General features: G+C 41.2%; 1 protein-coding gene across 1 annotated transcript in view; it reads left to right on the top strand.

Annotated features, from left to right (window-relative positions):
- snd1 (staphylococcal nuclease and tudor domain containing 1) overlaps positions 1-20,851 on the top strand; it is a 166,029-nt gene that overhangs the window by 50,549 nt on the left and 94,629 nt on the right. Inside the window, exon 16 of the mRNA XM_020653121.3 lies at positions 5,570-5,679. Within this exon, the coding sequence (XP_020508777.1) occupies positions 5,570-5,679 (110 nt within the window). The remainder of the gene's footprint in view (positions 1-5,569; positions 5,680-20,851) is intronic.

Below are 20,851 nucleotides of genomic sequence, written 5' to 3'. Positions count from 1 at the left end.
GCCCGTTGCAGTGCTAATTAGGTCCTGTCAACAGCCTGTCAAAAATCAAGAATTAGTCACGTAGCAACATTAAAAAGATGGACTCTAATGGCTTCCATACTGAGCTGACTGCATCCTGCAAGTATTCATTAATACCTGCAGACATGCCAAGAGTGAGAGCACAGAGCGTCTGGCGGGTTATGAGCAAAAAGTCAGAGGCAAATCAATATGCATATTATTAGAATAGGATTCTGCGACATGATGTATGTTTGTATAAATTGCAGTGATGGCATTAATGCACAGCAGCCGCACGTCTCCGCATTCCTCCCTCCAGACCCACTTCTACAAAATGAAGCTCATTATCTCGGCTTGGTTAGCAGAGGAAGAAAGGTCGACTCAATCCTGTTCCTGCTATATGTCGGGGGCGACTGAAAACCCATTCTGTTACAAAGCATAAAAAATATATTAGGAAAGAAACTGGCTCGCAAGAAATCTACGCATATAGATTCATCCAATTAGTTTTGGTTCCTGAGAAGAATAACAACTAGACTGGAGATCATTCTTGGCTGAAAAGATCCATTTCTGAATTTGCATGCCAATTACTTGAATTGTTTCTGTAAGTGCATCTTAAAGGCCGGAGCTATTACATTACCCATACTTAAATTGAAATTCATGGCAGTTAGATTATTGACAATTAAAGCCTATAGAAAACCACAATAGCCTCCTCTCTATTTAACTAATGGAGTTTTTACACAAAGGTTAGCATCTCAAAATGATGAATAATCTTCATATTTGAAAACGCCATTCAAATCTTTCTGATATTGAGTTTGTATTTGGTGGCTTATTCCTAAATATTTGCAATATGAAGTCGGTGACCAATTCTGCATACCAATCATAGGATAAGTAACGTTGCAGCTGTTAATAATGCCCAGTTATATACTGTATGTACCTAGTGTATCGAAAGTTCCCTAAACATTTAGCATTAGCATCTTAACTAAAGGGCATCTTTGCGTAGTTTGTGTATGTTAACTTGCCGACAGTCATGTTGCTAACCATTGAGTGATCTGTAAACAGACAAAGAGGTGAAGCTAAGGCTGGCCTAGTCAGTTTAGCCACTCCCATAATTATGCAAATCATGGCTAACTCTTAGCCTCTATTTGGTCAAAACTGTGTGTTACAAAAAATATCTTGTTTTTTTTCAGCCAGGCTGTTAACATCTCTATTGCTGCTATAAACAAAGGCATTTTAATAAAGGCTATGACGAGGATTCCTCAAGTGGACACTCATGGAACTGCTGTTTTTTTTTTTTTTTTCAACTGCTGTATTGCCTTCATTTTCAACACTGGAGGTTGCCGCTTGGTAAAAACAGTAGAAGCAGTAACAAAGAGCTTATCAGAGGCCAAAACTATCAACCGACCAATACCTCATCTCATCCCATTTGTTAAATCCTTACATAAGCTGAAGCACAAAAGTGACATGCCACAATTGTCACAGATACAATATCTTCTTAACTTGCAACACAGGGTGAGAAATGACAGAGGGGCACGAGTCTCTTTGTGCGCAGGGAGAGAAACAGTAGGTGCTTGGGAAAAAAAAGGAGAAATTTAATCAGGCGCATGGCTCACCCTGGATCACAGATTAAAATGTTAGCCACCCCTCTGTGTGCCTGCGCTCTTCAGAAGGGAACAGGAAGGAAGCAGCATTATTAAATGAAACGGTTGATAGCATTTTGTCTTTTAGGAGTGCGGTTGCAGACTTTGGAAACAGCATAAATTGGTTCTTTAATCTGTTCATTCAGTTGTGCTTCCTCTCTGGTAAACAAACAAACAAAAAAAATCAATCTTATATCCTACACACCAAACACAATGATTGATGTGCTGTTTTGTGCAATAACAGTGTTAGAGACACAACAGCGCCCTTTGTATGTGTGTGTGTGTGCGTGTGTGTGTGTGTGTGCGTAGTTTGGTGTCAGTAGTGATCAGTGTATGTCTTGTTTGCCTCTGCGATCAGATAAGATGGATATCCTGCAGTGTGACCCAGATGTTTATCTTTGTGTCAGGCGTGACTTATGTATTGTGATGCAGGGTTAAAATTGGCTGTGCTAATTGACTCCTTGGCTTTAAATGCTGCAGGGAGGAGACTACAGTTCAGTACAGTACACTACAGTAAGGAGTGTGTGTGTGTGTGTGTTCCAGGACGTGCAGTGCAGTAACAGAAAAGTTGTAGGTCATTTAAGGAGAGCATGTCCATTTGCATTAAACTGCATATATGAACCCACATCTTTCCCTCATTATATTGGGCTTCTTTCTTAGGATTATAACACTAATATTTAACCTATAATAACCTCTTTTTTTGGATTGTAATCCTATTACTTTTTTCTTTGTGAATTAAGGTTTTTTTTTTTTGGGAGGTCTTTTTAAGAGAGCTCGGGCTGAGTTAGGAATTGTTGCAGAAAAGCCCTTCGGGACATTGCATTGTATGAGCAACACAATTAAACTTCAGATATCGCATTCCAGTGTCGTTTCTTTCCTGTGGATTATGGGAGAAAAACACAGTTCCAGCCCTTATTATAAAACTGGCAGACCCAAGCAGCCGGCCAACTCAACTCCCTCACTGCAATTACATTTTACACTGATTTTTGCAGTTTGTCATCTTAACTCCTTTTCCTCGCTTTCTTTTCCCTTCTCGTCACTTCTCTTTATCCTGAAACTGTTGTAGCCACCATGTCCCGCATGGAAGCCCTGGCCTGGTCCACTTCTATTTATACTTTCAGATGATCTTGGCCATCAGCATTTCCTCCTCCTCTCCTCTCCTCTCCTCTCCTCTCCTCTCCTCTCCTCTCCTCTCCTCTCCTCTCCTCTCCTCTCCTCTCCTCTCCTCTCCTCTTTATTGAATTTAATTAAATATCAAAGGAAACCCAGTAGAGTAGTACTTTAAAGGAATATCAAAACTTCACATTTTGTTAGTGTTTGTTGGTTATTTAAGAACATTTCTGAGGCAATTTTATATGAAATCAGTTTGTTACTGTAAGGTTTGCACATTCTCTCCTATTTACTGGGTGCACAAATCTTTTTTTATTGCTCCATGGCATTTTAAACCAATTTTATCACAGCTTATATATGGTGGAAAATATCACAGCTAGAGGGAAAAGATGCAAACAGTTTAGTCCAATATGCAGATTTTCATGTCTAATTGGTTTTAACGCTCCCTGCTGTACACTGAAGACCTTTAAAATATATATATATATATATATATATATATATATATATATATATATATTCATATTTTTCTACAGATGTTTGACTCAACAGTTCTGCATAACTCTGAAGATGCTGACTGTCCTCTGGCCTCGTTTTGCCTTCCTTGGGTCATTTTCAGTCCTCTGCCAGTGTGAATACGCTGATGTCTCTTGTTCTCATAAATGAGAGAGAGACGTGTGCAGAAGTTTCTGCTGGGAACACAGTGTGCTGAACAAAAATGTGTTAAAGAGATGGTATGTTTTTTTTTTATTTCTGGTTATGAAGCCATGCTGGAAGCTACAAATTGCCTGTTAGGGTATTTACACCAATACCAGTCAGGCTCTGTGTTGGTTCTGTGGTAATCTTTTAGTGAAGGATACACCTATTGGCCGATATGTACAGTAGGACTGGCAGTTACTGGAACACTGGATTGCTTTCCTTACCACAAACAAACTGAATAATGTAGTGCAAAGATAAAAAATAAAAAGTCACACCAGTCTACCCCTCTGTCACGTTTCAGTTTTCATTTGGATTTTCAGCTGTTGAGTCCAGTCTGAAAATCCAGATATTTAAAGGAGCCTGAGATATAAAAGCCTTCAAAACATGTCTACAGTTACAAAATAATTAAACACTTTTCAGTAGAACGGATCTAGAAATGAAAACACAGAACTCTGCTGGCCTATTGTTCATCCAGAACTAGAAATGTATTGACAACTAAGGAGTGCGTCATACATGTTCTTAATTTGATAAATATCCTAAAGCACTGTGCAGTTTTTAATGCCACACCACATTGTTTGATCATTTTACATTTCTTCTACTTTCTTTCAAAACAATTTAAAGGGACAGCTGCATACCTGACCTGCCACAGAAGTTGGACATTTAGAGTTAGCTTTTTTTTTTTTTTTTTAATTAAGAATTGGGGTGTTGTCTACTGTAATGGAACAAGTTCAACCAGGCACTTTCATTTCCCCCCCATAACATTTTGTTAATTAAAAAATATATATACATTCCTTTTTTGTGTATTGTCAATAAGCAAACACATTTATTTTGACCACTTCATTTCTTCTTTCCCTCTGTCGTATTGGAGCAACAGCTCAGGTGTTTTTCCTTTGGGGAAACATCTGGGAACACTCCTTGCATGAATACAGATACTAGTCAAAGAAATCCCAGGGGAACATGCCGAACGAGGGCTAGAAAAAAGTACAATTTCTGCCAGGATTGTCTTTGTGTGAGTCAACAGGTTGTCTTATCAAATCAAAGGTAACTTCCGTCGGAATCTAACTAAAAGCCAAATTCATGCTTCCGACATGCTGGTGAAGCTCATCACAACCCATAAAGACTATAGGGCTTGACTTATTATTCCAATCCTGGTGGATATAACGTCCAGCTGAAATGTCATTGAGACACTCAATGCATAAATGAATGCATGATCAACCAGAACAAGAGCTACTTGAACAAGTAAATTACTGTCGACATGTTTGTCATATTCTTGATTTCCTCTGGGCATGCCTTTGTGTATTCCTTAGCTCACATAGTACACTATAGAAAATCCTGAGGGGCAGCCGAAACAAAAGAAGTGGGTCTCAATTGAAGCTAGCGATAGTCCTCTAGAATTGGACTTTATTTAAGCTCAACACATGTCACATTACAGAGCATGTCTGTATTTGAAGGGGAATGTATGTACATTTCTTGCACACAGCTTTTTTATTATTATTATTATTATGGTATTTTGCTTTAAACAGCCGTAAAATGTAGAAATGATAAAAAAAAAATCTCCCAGCGCCTTTATTCCCACTCAATCCCCCTCCCCCCTTCACCACCTCCGCCCTGAAGCTTATCCATTCCTATCTGAACTCAGCAAGAAAGCCTCTGAAAGTCTGCTAAAGTCGACACCAAAGGCTCCCAAAGACACAAATTTCAACAAAGTGGGTTATACTGAAGCAATTTGTGCTCTCAGGATCGACCCCTTGATGACCAATTATCCATTAAGTGCTGATGATAGTGTTGTCGGTTAATCTGTCTTGTGCCACTGATGTGTTTTTTTTTGTGAAATTGTGTGGCAGTGAGGTTTTGACCTTGAACTATTAAGAGGGATGAGAGGATACTTGTTGAGGCATCGGTTGTTTGGTGCAACAGAGGTCTTAAACATTGCTCATACAGTTTTATTCACTGACTTGTGGATATTTATATTATTGTCAGATCATTTTCTCGCAGAGGGGTTCCTGGTGTTTTTTTTTTGTTTTTTTAAACTAGAAAAGCCTTGTAGTGTAAAAACCATTCTAGACATCTTGCTGTTCTTTTGATTTTCTGCTGTGATAATTTTTAAATAACTGCAAATCTCTCTTGTCCAGGTATTGAATGTCCACGCAGTTCCAGGAATATGCCTGGAGGCATGCAGGTGGCCGAGCCCTTCAGCGATGAGGCCATGCTGTTCACCAAAGAGCTGGTGCTGCAAAGAGAGGTAGGTGGGACTTTCTGGCCCTAGTTTCATTATTTGTTAGTGTTTAAATGTCCATTTCTGTGCTGGTAACACTTAGTGTTCTCCTCTGTTGGCATCTACATTGCTGCATTTGATTTTCACACTTACAGTACAAGTTAAGTGTGCTTTGAGCAAAAGATCATGTTGGTGCTCTTGGAATGTGTGAAGAGGAATGTTTAATGTTCTCGTAACGACAGTTGCTGGTAACTGAAAGAGATAGGTTGGCTTGAAAACAAATCTAAAACATGGATTCTGGCTTTGCTTTTGGGTTATTGCAACATTGGGAAGATTCGAAAGCAATATATTTGAGCAACAGATATTTCACCTTACATTACAATTACAATATTCATCCATTCATGCATCCATCCATTGTTTTGAGGTTATGGTGAACACTGTCATTGGACAATAAAAAGCAGGTTGCCAGTCACAACCGCTATATGACTCTATGTATTATACCTATATATAATAATTGTTTAATGACATATACCATTCATTACCCCCACAAAGTATTAAGAAGACAATATTTTACTTTGGACCATACAGAGCTTGTTCTTCCTCCATTTTCCACCAGAGAAAACTTTTTTCCCTTAACATTTTACAATTTGTCTCTCTCTGATGTCTCATTACACCAAATATTTGTCTGTTAATTTGCTAAAATTGTTTGTTTAAAGGTGAGGTCACTTACTTTAATAAGCTGATTAAATTGTTTACTCCCACATGAGCTGAATTATAACATAAAATGCTGTATTTGTACCTTGAGTGCTGTGAAATCTCAACTAATGTCCAAATAAAAGTGGCCACCATCAGGTTGACTAACCCCAAAACACACACACACACACACACACACACACACACACACCATCCTACCCCGCTTACTCCTAGTTTATGGAAAGCTCACCTGATAGTGGATCAGTGCTCCTGGGCTTTAGAAAACCTCCATCCACTGTGTGCCTGTTCATTCACATGCTAATAGGTTTTTATAAGGAGCAGTGAACGGACCAAAGCCATGATGGAACCAGCTATAATCCCGCCACCACTTATCCAGGCCTCACACTCCCTACCTCCCTCCCTCCTGCTCTCTTTTACTCCCCCTCTCCGTTCCTATCTCTACATTAAAGGGCTTTTTTCCTGCGTAGGGTGGCTGACTCCTCTGTCCTCTGGTATTTCATTGTCATGGAAATGTTGCCTTGGAGGTGGACGAGTGTTGGAGTGTGTGTGTATGTGTGTGTGTATGCGCCGTTGCGATGTGTGGCAAGCCAGCAGCATAGGTAAAGAGAAAGACTTGGCTGTGTAATAATTGATGCACTCAGAAGAGGAATTTGATTGACAGAGATGAACACCTCCTCCCATGAGTCAGAGCAGACGATTATGAGTTACCATGCATATATTCTTAATCCATACACACCCTGGCGCACACACACCATCTCACACATTTTTTGCCTTGCCGGCCACTGGTGGTGTCAGCAGCTTTTTTTTTTTTTTTTTCCCACGGGTAGGTGTGGTAGGTGAGACTTATAATGAGTCCTGAGCCCAGTGCAAGGGGCTACTTGGCCGGCTGCACTGACCTGCTGTTATAGGCTAATGTGAACACAATCGGACACATTGAAGCCGATAACGACACAATCAAGAATTCGCACGACAGCGGTCACTTCTCCAGAACGAATAAAAGGCTACTTTGTTGTTTAAAAGAAAGTCACTTCAGTGGTTGAAAATCTCTTTTCGTTTAAAGAAGTCACTTTTGAGTATCATCCGTGTGGTTCACTGGCTTTGTTAAGTCGTCCACTAAGCAAATTGAAGAGTGGAAGGGGGGGGGGGGGGGAAGCAGCTCAGAAACAAACACACTATCTATCTGGAACAGAGTCAAAAGGGTCAAAAGAGAGTGTAACGTTATACAACGCCTGACACCGAAGACGGATCGAGTTGCATGAGAGAGAAAGCCGGAGTGAAGAGGTGAGGGGAAAGCGCGAAGGCTCTAACGAGACACGAGTTAGAAGCAGAATAAAAGACATGATGACGGATGGAGAGAAAAGAAAAACTGCTCAGTGCCCTTGAATCCAAGCTTTTCTCTCTCTCTCTCTCACTCCTCCCTGTACAGCTCTGAGCGTGCCACAGAAACAGGTTCTTAAGGTGTGTCACACTCAAACATCAAAATGAATCATTTGATTTCATTAGCATACGATTCTGCTGTTGATGCTAGCGCTGAATAGCATCTGATTGCTGAGAATTTTCCGAGATGTTCAGAAAAAAAAAAATCTTCACGTGAATGACGTTTGATTTCGGTTTCGGCTGCATATTCATCGGCATTCAGAAAATATTTTTTCTCTGCTTGACAGTCATTTTGAGCTTTGTAGAGCTTTGTTGATCTAATTATCTGTATTTTTGTCACCCCAGACTTCCATATTTTTGTACACTGTAATTAACTGTGCTTTCTCCTTTTTTTGAAACGGAGTTGTGGTGCAGGCGTTGGCACACTTTTCTGTGTTTTACAATTGCGCCCCTCCATTTGTCTTTCACTAAAAAAACCTTTTCTCTCTTTTTTTTTTCACACTCATTTGGGTCTCCCTCTCCCGTCCTTCGTCCGGTATCAAAATCGCCGACTGACATTTGCTCTTAGCTCCCTCCCTTAGCGTCTGCCATTTTTCTCTATCCCCTCGTCTTCCAGTTGCTCTCTCTAAACTGACACTCAGACATGTCTTAATTTCTCCTGATGCAGACTAGCATAATTAATGTGGCATCCATCAAGAGCAGAGGTCTTGCTTTCTGTGTCCTCTATTTATAACCCCCCTACACCCACTCGCCACCGCTCATTCTCTGTTTTTCTCTCCTCTTTTGCTCCTGGTTTGCTGCATTTTTCTGAGACTTTCAGCCTCCCTCCTTTCCAAAAAAATCATATTTGTGTTTACATCCTCTGTCTCCCTTCAAACCCCCCACCCCCCCACCCCCACCCACCACCACACTCTCTGTGTAGTGTTAATCTCTGACAGACACTGCTCCTGTTCCCAGCATGCATCGAAACAGCGGTGCAAAAAAAATTCTTGGGCAAAAAAATAAAATAAAAGTAAAACATATCGGTAAACATGGCTCCCCAGACATTTCCCTTTTTTTCTGTTTTGATGTTTTACCGTTTAATTTATCTCACCTCCCATTGACAAAAAAAGAAGAAAAGAAATCATTGAAAGTCTCTGTCACCAAGTCTCTCAGTTGATTCTTCTTTGTACTTTAGCGTGTAAACTTCAAAAGCTCCTGCTCACCAGGAGGAAAGACGACAGAGGGATTTAACCGCACTGATGTGTTTTTATCTAGGATGAGTCAGCTGGAGATGCAACATAATTAGTGGATAAGTTTGAGTTACTAAAAGACACAAATCAATGAAGTAACTGAGAAGCCTGCAATGTGAAAATTAGGACATCTACGACATGCATCAGAGTCTAACTTTAAAGTGATTTCTTAAAACAGAAGCTGATGTTCTAGGGATAGAAATGTTTTTTTGTCTTAAAGTGGATTTGTAACTTCTGTTGTTTACCTGGGTTAACACTAGTGACATTTTGCAAATGCCATTAAAATTCCAGCTAATGGTAGCTCTTTTTTTTTCTTATAGAAAATGGTGCCGATCCACTCTGAAACAATCTATAGATTAACAAAGAGAAGGCCACTGCTTGGAGTTACACATGTGTATATTTCATGTTTTATAACTGATCATCAGGCGAGCGAGAGGAAGCAGGAATAAGGAAAAAAAAAAAAGGATGAAGCGGAGATGGAGTGTATGATTGAGCAGGGACGAGAGCAGGCTAAGTGGCCTGTAATATGTGGTGTGCTGATCCACCTACGTACACTGTCAGTCCTATTGACCTCATTCAGTCTGGGTGGTCCCTCATCCATCGCATTGCCCTCTCTGCCTACTCACTAACTATTTCTCTCTATATATCTCATAAACGGATGCTTACATTTGTTAACATGTGAGGCAAAGATGCAAACTATAGAGAGGTGAAGAAAGAGATGATTTCTGAGAGTCATTTTTGATTTAATCGAAAACAAATACAACAGCTTGATTATATTTGTGTTGGCGTATCTAACATTGGATGTTACCTTTAAAAGTCCTGTAAGGAATATTAAGCTGGTAAGGAAACAGACAGATAATACTCGGAATGAGATCATCAGAGAGACTTTTTTTTTAGTTAGGTATTTTAATAGGTATTTTATGTGCCCGTCACCCCTGCTGCAGGGTCGGTGTCAGACATGGTGACTAACAGCATGCTGCCCAAACTGTACTAAGTAAAGCTTCATCATGGGTTGCATGTTAGACATTAAAAATTAAAGAGATTTTTTTATCTACACAACCTAAAAGTAGCATACAGTAACTTGTAGCAAGTTTTTTATTCCCTGGAAAGTTGTCTGAAGTCTTTGCAGGAGGAAACAATGTTTTCAAACAAAGCGTGAAGAACCTCAGCTCAGCGATTATTTTGAAGTTTGAGTGACAGTTTGTAATGTTTGTCATCTTTTGAAACAATAATTAAGAAACTCGTAAGAACTCCAGCTGCACTGGAGTAGAAATGGGATTGCAAGGAGGAAATGTTTTTAATTGCGGTAATCAGGCAAAAAAAAAAAAAAAAAAAATGGGATTAGCATTTTAGCATAATTACCCTAAACACACACAAACACACACACACACACATATGTATGCACTTACCTCTGTCTCCAGGCAGTGTGTTTATTTTTTCTTTATCTGACGTGCATGTTGCTTTCCTTGAACCCTGCCTAGACAGGATTAAAGCGGGTCCCCTGCACCCACCTTGTCACATGAACACTGTGTGCACCGGGCTCCCATAGGTGAGGGTTGGCACAGGCTCCTTATCAGATCCGCAGGAGGTTGTGTTGTGCTGCGCTGATGAGTCACTGTGCCGGCGTGGCACCACAGATGCACCCGCTCTCTGCTTTAATAACTGTTCTTGGTGAGCGTTTTAATTAAATGCTAACACATTCAACACCTTTGAAATATCAAGAGGATTGTGCCTTCTATTCTGTGCGTGCTAATCCATTGTATCTTCACCAAAACTATAAATGTGCACGCTGTGGCAATTGGATAATTGAAGTGTTTTCTCGTTGTCTGTCTTTTTTTTTTTCCCTCCTCCATCTGCCTCTGTGCACATCTGTGGTCAGCGCGACTCAGATTGATTCATTTAGCATTCTTCACACACACATAGGGGCATGCAGAATGCATCCTTCATGCATTTGAGCCTCTTTTCTACATCTTATTTTGCCTTTTCAGGGCTGGGGGAAAGCATCGGATTTCTCAACAGCTTCCATGCTCTCGCATTGATTTCCGATCACGCTTGAATTATTTTGGCATGCGGCCGATTACATGAGTGCTGCATCTTACCGTGTTTGACCACGTCTCTTCCTTCCTCCTTCCACTCTCTTACAAACCTCCTTTTCTCTTCTGTTATTCATTTTGGCCTGTTTTGTCCACATGCATCTTTTGTATTATGCACTTGTTTTTCTTTCCTGTACTTTGGAATGCACGACGTGAGCGTATGTGAGAAAGAGATGGAGAGAGAGAGAGGCAGAGAACGAGTACACATAATGAATAATTCATGGTGTGGTTTCCTGGTCAGCCAGACAGACAGACGGTAGGGACGGTGAACTGCCCCTCGGGTCCTTTTTCTCCACCACATACTGTAGTTAAACAAACCACGAGTGCAGGAGGCAGCCCCATATCTGGATTACTGCTGCTTTATAGCCACAGACAGGATCTGTCCCATTCCATTTAGAATTCTTACACCAGCTGAACCACATGACCAGTTTAGGCTACATCCATACCACATCATTATTATCATTATACTTCATGCCATCATATGCTCATTCTTGTGATGGTGTTACAGGTGTACATGTACAATAAAATACTTTAATTCAAGCAACAACATTGAAAATGAATCATTATTGGCTCATATGAAATGTCAACCCTGTTCCTCAGTTGTCAGTTAAACCGTCCCAAAACACACAATCGCAGATAATCCATGACTTTATACGAATGTTGGCAAAAACCTGAGTGGACCTACCAGGAATCTTTCCAATCTCTTTAGAGCTTCAACATTTCTCCACTAACCCCGTTGGTTGATATAAAATTGATCACAGACTATTGAGGGAAGCAGAAATGTCAAACATTTGATGCATCCAGCTCCTTGAATGTAAAAATAAGCTGCTTTTTAATAAATGTGTGAGTAGATTCTGGAGGGTTTGGACTTAGGTTTGAGGAAAAAAAGGAAAATGTGAAGATGATATTCTGGGCTGTAGAAACCTGTGAAGAACACGTTTTACAGTGTTTGACTTTTACAGGCAATTAGTCACCGAAAGAATCAGCAAATTAATCAATTGGGAAAATGATGGTTTATTGCTTCCCTTCAATCCATATTCTCACCAATCCTGTTTAGAGCATTATCCTGGCTGTGAGTTATCATTGATCTTTGGTTTTTTACCATGCTAGTTTTCTAATTTGATTTGGATTAAATTAGTATTTTTATCGTTTGACCTTGAAACTCTCTTTTGTGAGCAGAATTCCATTCATGGTTTTCTATTGAGTCCTCACCATTCAGCCTGATAATCTCAACACTAAATATTGTTACTTTCAACTAATCATTGTCAAAAATGGAGTTCAGGATTTGTTTTTTTCCCCATTGTGTCTGTGAACCACAGCTCCAGTTTTGCATCTTTGTTCTTTTCAAAACATGAATTACAGCCTGAAGGTGAACACAGCCTCCCACAAGAACACATCACACCATCGCACAGAAGGGGAGATAGATGGGTCTGAATAGAGATGGAGCGATGAGAGGACGGGTGAAACCTGCTCGCCGCTTTTATCGCCGCAACCAGTTTACGAGCGCGACCTTGTGCTAAACGTGTGTGTTTAGGTGCGTGTGTTTGATGGTGTTGCAAGTTTACCTTCCACCCTGATGATAAGCATACGCTGGAAACAGTGCAGCTGGGTCCTTTTTAGCCTTTTCCTCTACGTGAAGGGCACTGCAGCACTCTTCCACATCAACGAGGACTACAGTGTGACGCTCTCTTGCACTTTCACTGTGAGACAGTCACTGTCTCGCAGTATATCACTCACTCACTGTAATCATCCTGATTTCTTTCTTATTGCCTCTTTACCTTTCTCTTGCTCCTAACTTTGTCCTCCATATTAGCTGCATTTCTGCTTCATTTTAAGTCTAAAACATGCTCTCAAAGGTCGAGCATAATGAAGGTTACGTTCAGGAGACATATTTGTGCCCACATTCCTCGACAAGCACATTTCTGAGTTTATTGCTGAACCCGAGGCGAGAGGATGGAAATATTTTCTAAAAGTTGATAGAAGCAGCAGGAAAAAGGAGGAACACGTCTCTTCTGTGCCTTTTTTAGTTGTTTGACTTCCCCCCGGTTATACTCGGCTCCCTCTCACTCAAAAACAAAATAGCCAAACTACATATTGAATTTGGGTCTGCCTGAGAATACAGGAGGCAGCCAGCCAGATAGCCAGTGGCTCTGTCAATAGACACTTCATTACCTACGTTATCATTTGGCTTCTTTTCTCCTTTTCTACTTTAGCCTCTAATTTTTCATTTCTTAACGAGACTGTTGTTTAAGTGTCTTACTTTATGTCATCAGTTAGCCTGCGATTGTGAAAATAAAGTGAAGACTTATAATGAGCGTAAAAGTGAGTGTTGGGAGTTACTGTGGAGTATTGATTATGTTACTGAATGAAACAAATCTAAAGGCCTCTCAATAGCTGCATTCTCCCCAAGCAGTTCATTGTTTAAATGCCTCTGCGTGCTACTTATAGGGACTACTTTATCTGTTGGTGTTTAATTTAATTTGAACATGTCAATGATCATTTTTTAACTGTATAGGAATAATAAAGTACATTTTTCAGATCTAGAGATAAGTCAAGAAAGCCTCACTTTAGGTCAGCTGATTCTCCTTCCAAGACACAGCTTGATTCATTTTTAAATGAGCTTTATACCATTCTTCTCACTTCGTTAGAATTGTATGTTCCTAGATGAATGAATTTTAGCATTAGCTTGCTCATTTTCACATTTTGTGTTGTCACGGTTGTCTTTCATTACCCCCCTACATGCGCCCCCTTTGTGAACCTGCTAAGCATACTACTTTCAGTAACACTTTTTTATCGTCTGCCAAAGAAAGAAAACACTACTTGCCCTCACGATGGCATGCATGCACACCGTCACACACATTTACCCTCCTGCTGTGTTGCCCCTGTGAGCTGCTGGCTATGTGTTTTTTTAATCTTAACATGAAGACTGTTTGAGACTGTGTAAAGTCACGTGAGACTTATTAAGTCTGTTCTGATCCATCTGCAGCAAATACATATGTAACGTTTTATCCATAGACATTTAAATAAATTAAAGTAATGTAGTTTAGCCACGAGTAATGCTACAATTATAATGGCTTACCGCTGAGTTCTCCCTCTTGCAGTTTGACCTTGATAGTGGACAGTACTACAAACAGTACAAGGTCTATATTCTTTACTATTTGTCATTTGAATCTCCAGTGAGCCGCCCTGAGGACATGACTGAAGGCCCCTGTGCTTTATTGACGCTCAGATTGATCCTATTCTGTTCATAACTGCAACACCACAGTGTTACATATTGACAATTTTGACGGACAGATACTCATTTATCTCTCTTTGAGTTTCCACCATGCATACATCAAATACAAACTGATAAGATGGGCTGAAGTATATTGATGTTTTTTGCATGCCTTTGCATGCCAGCACCAATTGTAGCTCTTCCCGCAGTTCCTTACATCCTTGGAATCTATATGTTGGACGTATGCAGACGACTTTCTCTCCTGTCATCACTAACAAACGTGCAGGAGGATCGACTTTGTGTGTGCGTGTGAGTTTACAGAGCAGATACTGCTGCTAACGGTTCCCTTGACAACACAGCAGTTGCTACACTTCAATGTTGTCTTAGCTGTAGGGTTAAATCACACACCACAAAGACACACGCGCACAATTAGGCCTGCACATGCACACACAAAAGTCAGCTGTCATGACAAGAAGAGGCAGTTTGTCTCGGTGCCCCCCCCACCCCACCCCACCGCTGTCTCCTTTTTATGCCTACAATGGCTGAATATAGTACATGTTGAACCTGCAAAGCAGCAACCTGTTGTTTACACTGAGCATCTTCTGTGTGCGTCTCCACGTATCATGTCAGTCTGCCGTCACTTGCTCACTTATTGAGTCGTCAATGTCTGGCCCCGGCTACGTAGAGGGCAAACCTACCTAGATCTCCAATCAGGTCTTGTCTTGTCCTTTTCCTCTCTCCTTTAATTCAAGTTTTTCAAGCCGCTCCTTTTATCTGTGTGCATGCGTGCGTGTACCTGGCGTGAGCACTTAAACAGCCTCAAAGATTTGAATAAATAAGCGCCAAGTAAAGGGAGGGAGGTGGGGGGGGGGGGAGGAGAGAATTGAAGCGGTAATCCTTCGCCAGCTTACCCTAGCATAACGTCCCCGCGCCTGCACCCTTATCCCCATCTCAGCATCTCCTCCCGTCTACCTCTCCCCTCGTTCCATTTCTTTATATCCCTCACCAACAACAGAGAGGCTATCTCAGCAGCTGTGTCAGCGATCGGCATCTCGTCCTCTCCCCTCCCCTTCTCCATCTCCTTCCTTATTCTGTGTTTTCCCAGAAGAGAGTCGGGGGCATAAAGGGAAGAACAAGCCCGGCAAAATCTTTAAAAAGTAAATAAAAAGACCCAACAGGGATTGGGCTCTCAGCTTTGAATTCAGACTGATAAAGCTAATGGCAGAAGTGGGCGACAGGCAGAAAGCCTGTGTGTGTGTATATATATGTGTGTGAGAGCTTCAATTGAGGCCAGCTATAGAAATGTAGTTTCTTTAAACCCCTTTGCTGGCTGAAGCTCTCTCTCTGAATGTGCAGGGGTGTATGCAGGGGAAGTTCCAAGAGAGGCTGGCCAGGGCACTGCAGTTTCTTAAAATGCTTTCATTGCCAGCTGAATCTCTCTTAAAGTGAGAGTGTTTGCTGCTGTGTAAGTGTACTCCGCTAGGCTGTACCTCCAAAGCCTGCAGTCAATTTGAATATAGTTGGTGTGGTTGGTTTGTCAGATCGGCTTTGACTACCCATTTATTTTAAAGCTTCCAGGTGAGCTATCCTGAAAACTCCTCCCACAGAGGATTTGTTTCAGCAGCTGCTCTTCACAGCTTCAGCATGATATACTTGAGGTGTGTCTATATTTTGCATATTAAGGTGGCCACAATGCATTATTAGTGTGGTACTTATTCAATATACTAAGTATTGTGATGACTTGTTGTTCCATGTATTGTGATTTTGTACCCATCTCAATCCTAAAATGTTGTTTGTGACAAAAAGAGCTTGAATTAAAATCTTCATGATCCAATTCCAGAAAACAACCTAAATTAACTCTTTTCTATTTGTTTAGTTAAAAAATATATGTCTTTGCTACATTTTCCTTTATTTTCAATATAATGAAAGATCCTGCAATTGATCCATTACTGACAGAATTCCCACTGATCTGTTTTAATAGCCTATACTCCATAGCACACCATCCTCTGCATCTTCCACATACATTTTACACGCCTCTCCATATTGTGAGTCTGCCACCTTCTAGCTACACGTTTGCCACTTTTGGGTGAGAATTGCCCCGAACACACATGCACATCCGCACACACTCTCACACTCACACAGAGTTATTATCTCCTGGAACAATACTAATAGATGCATGTACTGCTGTGAGCAAACAGTTTGTGCCTCTGCTGCCAACAGAGTGGGAGGGTGAGTGCCTGCCAAGTCTCCTCTCCTCTCCTCTCCTCTCCTCTCCTCTCCTCTAACAACTTTCTTTTCTTCCTCTCTCAGTGCGTTTTCTTCTCTTTTGTATTTTCCCTCTACTTCCTCGTGGTACTTATCCCATGAGCTGAGGCACATCCTCCTCCTCATCTTCTCATAGTATTAAACTCCCTTTAGAGTACTACCTCTATAGGCCTTCTGCCTCTCATATCACTGATGCATAACAACACCTACTTATTTTATTATTTCCCTGACTTGTGCCACTAATCCCTCATGTTTACACTCTTATAGTACATCCCCAACCGACTTAGTTTGAAGTAATTTTCTGCAACAACAACAGAACTGTAATTGAGGAACAAACACAAGGCTGCTTGCACACACACACACATCTTTGATGTGTCTGGTCGTGTTTAATTAGCAGGAGTGAGGGACACGAGAGGGGCGAGGGGAGGGGTGCAGTATAACTGGCTGTCTAATTATTGGCTCCCCCGTCGGGCAGGTACTCTTATATCATCCGGGCCGACGAGGTCGCGCTCAGCTTGGGGCCACACAGCATCTATGATTCAACCCCTTGTTGAAAAGTTCCTGATTGGAGCCATGCTAACGGAGCCATGAAAACAATAATTGTTCGAGGAAGACGTTCTTATTTCTCATAAAGATAAGCACTAAAATTAAATCCTCCCTTCTGCACACATCATTAAACATCATATGATGCTGTGGACCTATTGGCACCTAGATGATGGCAGAGCTGTCTGACAGCTTTTGTGTGTTTGTGTTGTCAGAAAATTCAATTAGCTTCTTTTTTATAGTCTCACTCCCTTTATTTATGTGTAAATAGGCATTCTTTAAAACTTCCAATTTTCAATTAACAACATCCCTTCATATTTATCATTTCTTTCCTCTGTTTTCAAAGGCTTAGTTTTTTGAGGTTATGCCAGAGCAGCTCCAGAGGATCTCACAAAGTTAAAGTTTAAGTGTTGTCTCCTCGTCTGACATAAATATGCAGCTACTGGATATAAATGCTCTTTGCTGTCGGGTTTCGGGGGGGGGGGCATGCGCTTTGATCATTTTCTTCTGTGGAGGCGGTATCGTTAGACTGGCACTGGTTCACCTGCAGTAACTCCTACACAAGCTCTTTCACATAGATGGCATGCAAGCACACATCTGTTTTTCACATGTTCTTAAATGGCTGAATCCCATCTAAAGACATGACAGAAAAAAACGCTGGACATTCAACAAAAAAACAACAACCATTATATCTGCTTGAGGGATGCAAATTAACAGGATTTTACCCTACTTGTGCGACACAAACTCCAACAGCTAAATCTACAGCAAGCAAACACCCAAACAGACCACTTCAAAGCACCTCAAAAACTGAAACCCAAATAAATGTATTTGTAGTCAGAATTAAAGAGAAAAGGGAATGAGCCAACTTTTTTTCTAACAGTCAAATTGTTACATTGCCTCCTTAGATCTGCCTTTAAATGAAAATCCTTTTCTTTTAAGTAAGTGCTGTATTTTAAAGAGGCACTTTACCAAACAACTTTTTTTCAGGATCCATTAGAACTTAAGGTTCTGATCAGCGCCTGGTCAATGAGACTTCATAAAAACAGCCTTTAAAGCTTTATCTCCCCCATTTCATCTACATATCATTCCACTTAGCTTCCATAATAAGTGCCCTCAATAGGATAAAACCTCAAGCACGGCGAAATGGACTTCCCTTCCGACACTGCAGTGAGGCTTTACTGTACTTGTCTACTGCAAACAGAGGTTGCCTATTGATTTGTTTGATCTTAAAAGATCGCTGCTGACCCAACTTTACACAAACACACGCAGCAGTTTGCTGCGGCAGCTGAATAATCCTGCCACCCCGTGAAAACCGAGTTTCAACCCGCGGAAGCTCGACGCAGCTCATCACAGCTTTCATCTTGACGTTGCCTTCATGTGCCGTTCTGTGCTCGACAGTGCACGTTTTCTCAGCAAGTCTTTGACATTAGCACACTACATGTCATGTTGATGTCCACATCAGTGTGAATTCTCGATGCTGCGGTTACAACAGAGCATTGCAGCACCCACCCCCCTCCCTTAATGTGTCTGATGGGGTCTTCTTATCTATTGCAATCTCCTCTTCAGTTCTCCTTTTCGTTCCCATTTTTTGTTCCTCATCCATACCCTTCGTCTCCCTTTCTTCACCATCCTTTTCTCCCTCTTTGTGTCCTTCTTCAATTTGGCACAGCGACCCCCTGAATCACTAAATCAGGGTGTCATAGATAATGTGTTGCCCTCACTCCCACACTCTCCTGCCCTTCCTTGCTTTAGTGTCTTGTACAATGCAGGAGGCCATTTTGTCACCCCTATCCCACCCCTCCACAATCACCAAAATGTCTACACCCAGATGAGCTCATTCTCATCCTAGAAAAGATAAATTGCAGAACACTCAAAAAGTAATCCCAATGCCTCCTCTGGTCTTTCTTAGGCTCTGAATTTGCATGGTTACATGCTGGAGCGCCATGGAAACTAAAGTACAAAAATAGTCCAGAAAATCACATCTGCTCACCTTTTCAGAAAGGGAATCTTAACATAACAACATGGATGTACATTTCTGAATGTCTCAGGGAAATTACATGAAGGGAGGGGAGGTTCCTCACACTTCACTACTCTCAGATTACGACAGCATACATTTACTGCTTTTTCTTCAGCGAGGTGATAAGACATGCATGATAAAGTAGCAGAGAATCCAGGAGAAGTGAGGATTGGTTTATTGTATATTGCATTATATTACTTTTTCAATATTTAGAGTTACGCATAACTGAACCTGCCTTCAGTTGCAGCAGCATGGAATGTGTACGCAGTACAAATTGATATTTTCAAAATAATATTATCAGACCTTTTTTTTTGATGTGAGTGGATACCTATGAAGATTAGGTTTGCAGCGCGTCAAGCTGACATGTAAGCTTGTCATAAGTTTCATTTTTCAGGAGCACATCTGCAAAGCCGGTGCTTATTACAGATATAAATACAATCATTTGAATGCAGTCTGAATGAAACAGTCTGCAACAAGAGCCTATATGTGGCTTTGGACATTTATTCTTTGTGTTTCTGTTTGTCTGAGTGAAAAATATCTACCCAGAGCACAGTAACCTTGGTGATGCTGTGCCTGTGATCATGATTTCTCCCCAAGCTGTAAATCTCAACTAAAGCAGTGAAATTAATGGTCAATGGGTTAATTTTTTCCCCTCTGTGTATGCCCTCGCCTGTGTCTTTGTGTAACATGTCCTTATATGTGTTTGTGCGCACACAAAAACCTCGACACTCCACCTCCTCACATATGTCTCAGTCCCCCCCCCCCCCCCCCCCCCCCGTTTGCTGCTCTCAGTGGACATGATTTACTACACACACACCTCAGCCTCAACTACTGGACGGGGTCATAAAAGAAAGGCTTCATCGTCGGTGGCTGCTAAGAAAATACAGGGATGTTTTTCACCCACCGAAAGGGCAATAAAGTCTGTCTCACAGGGCGTAACACACTCGAGTGGTCCTCTGCGCGGTAAAAATAGCTCACACAGCCCACCTGCCACTCAGTTTTAGCAACAGAATCTAGTGTTGGTTTGACTGCAGTGTATATCCAATAAAATCTGTTGGCATGCACCTTTTCAACACTACAGGCTTGACAGCACTGGGCTCATTGCCAACGGTATACTGTGATGAAATTTTTTCTTCTGCCGCTGTTGACCTGAGTAACAACAAATCAAACCACCAGCTGGTCACTGAATATGGATATTTGCATTAGTTTTCACACAGTCAAAGTCAGCAAACGTCAACCTTCCTTCACCGTTTTCTCCAGTCCATTAACACCTAAGAGACCTTTATCTCCTTGCTTTAGGTTTCTTTATATTTATTCCTTTTATATTGACAGCGTCAACAAACCTTGTCACAACGAGCATGTCCTTGCTCTGTGTATAGATGATATACAGTGTGCCCCTTCGACTCCATATCCCGTTTCTCTATTTGACATTAGGACCAAACAACTCTCTTGCACTGACTCATGTTGACTCACATGGCAGCACGCTCCTAGGCCTGCTTAGAATAGCCTCCTGTCTGCTCCACTAGCACACTGGCTAGTGCTCACACAAAAAAGAAACCCACATACACCACACATACACTGGGAAGCACATAGACCTAGCTAGCTTAAACCAGGGGTAACAGTTTCGGGGGAATTCAAAGTACTCTTACATTTGCATCACTATGTTAATAATGTTATGAACAACTTACAGACTTCTCTTAAATCATCAAAACTTGTGACTCTTAACGTTGAAGGCGTGATGAAC

The sequence above is a fragment of the Labrus bergylta genome, chromosome 23, assembly GCF_963930695.1.
Source record: "Labrus bergylta chromosome 23, fLabBer1.1, whole genome shotgun sequence".
Classification (NCBI taxonomy): Eukaryota; Metazoa; Chordata; class Actinopteri; order Labriformes; family Labridae; genus Labrus; species Labrus bergylta.
This window is presented reverse-complemented; position numbering and strand designations above follow the sequence as displayed.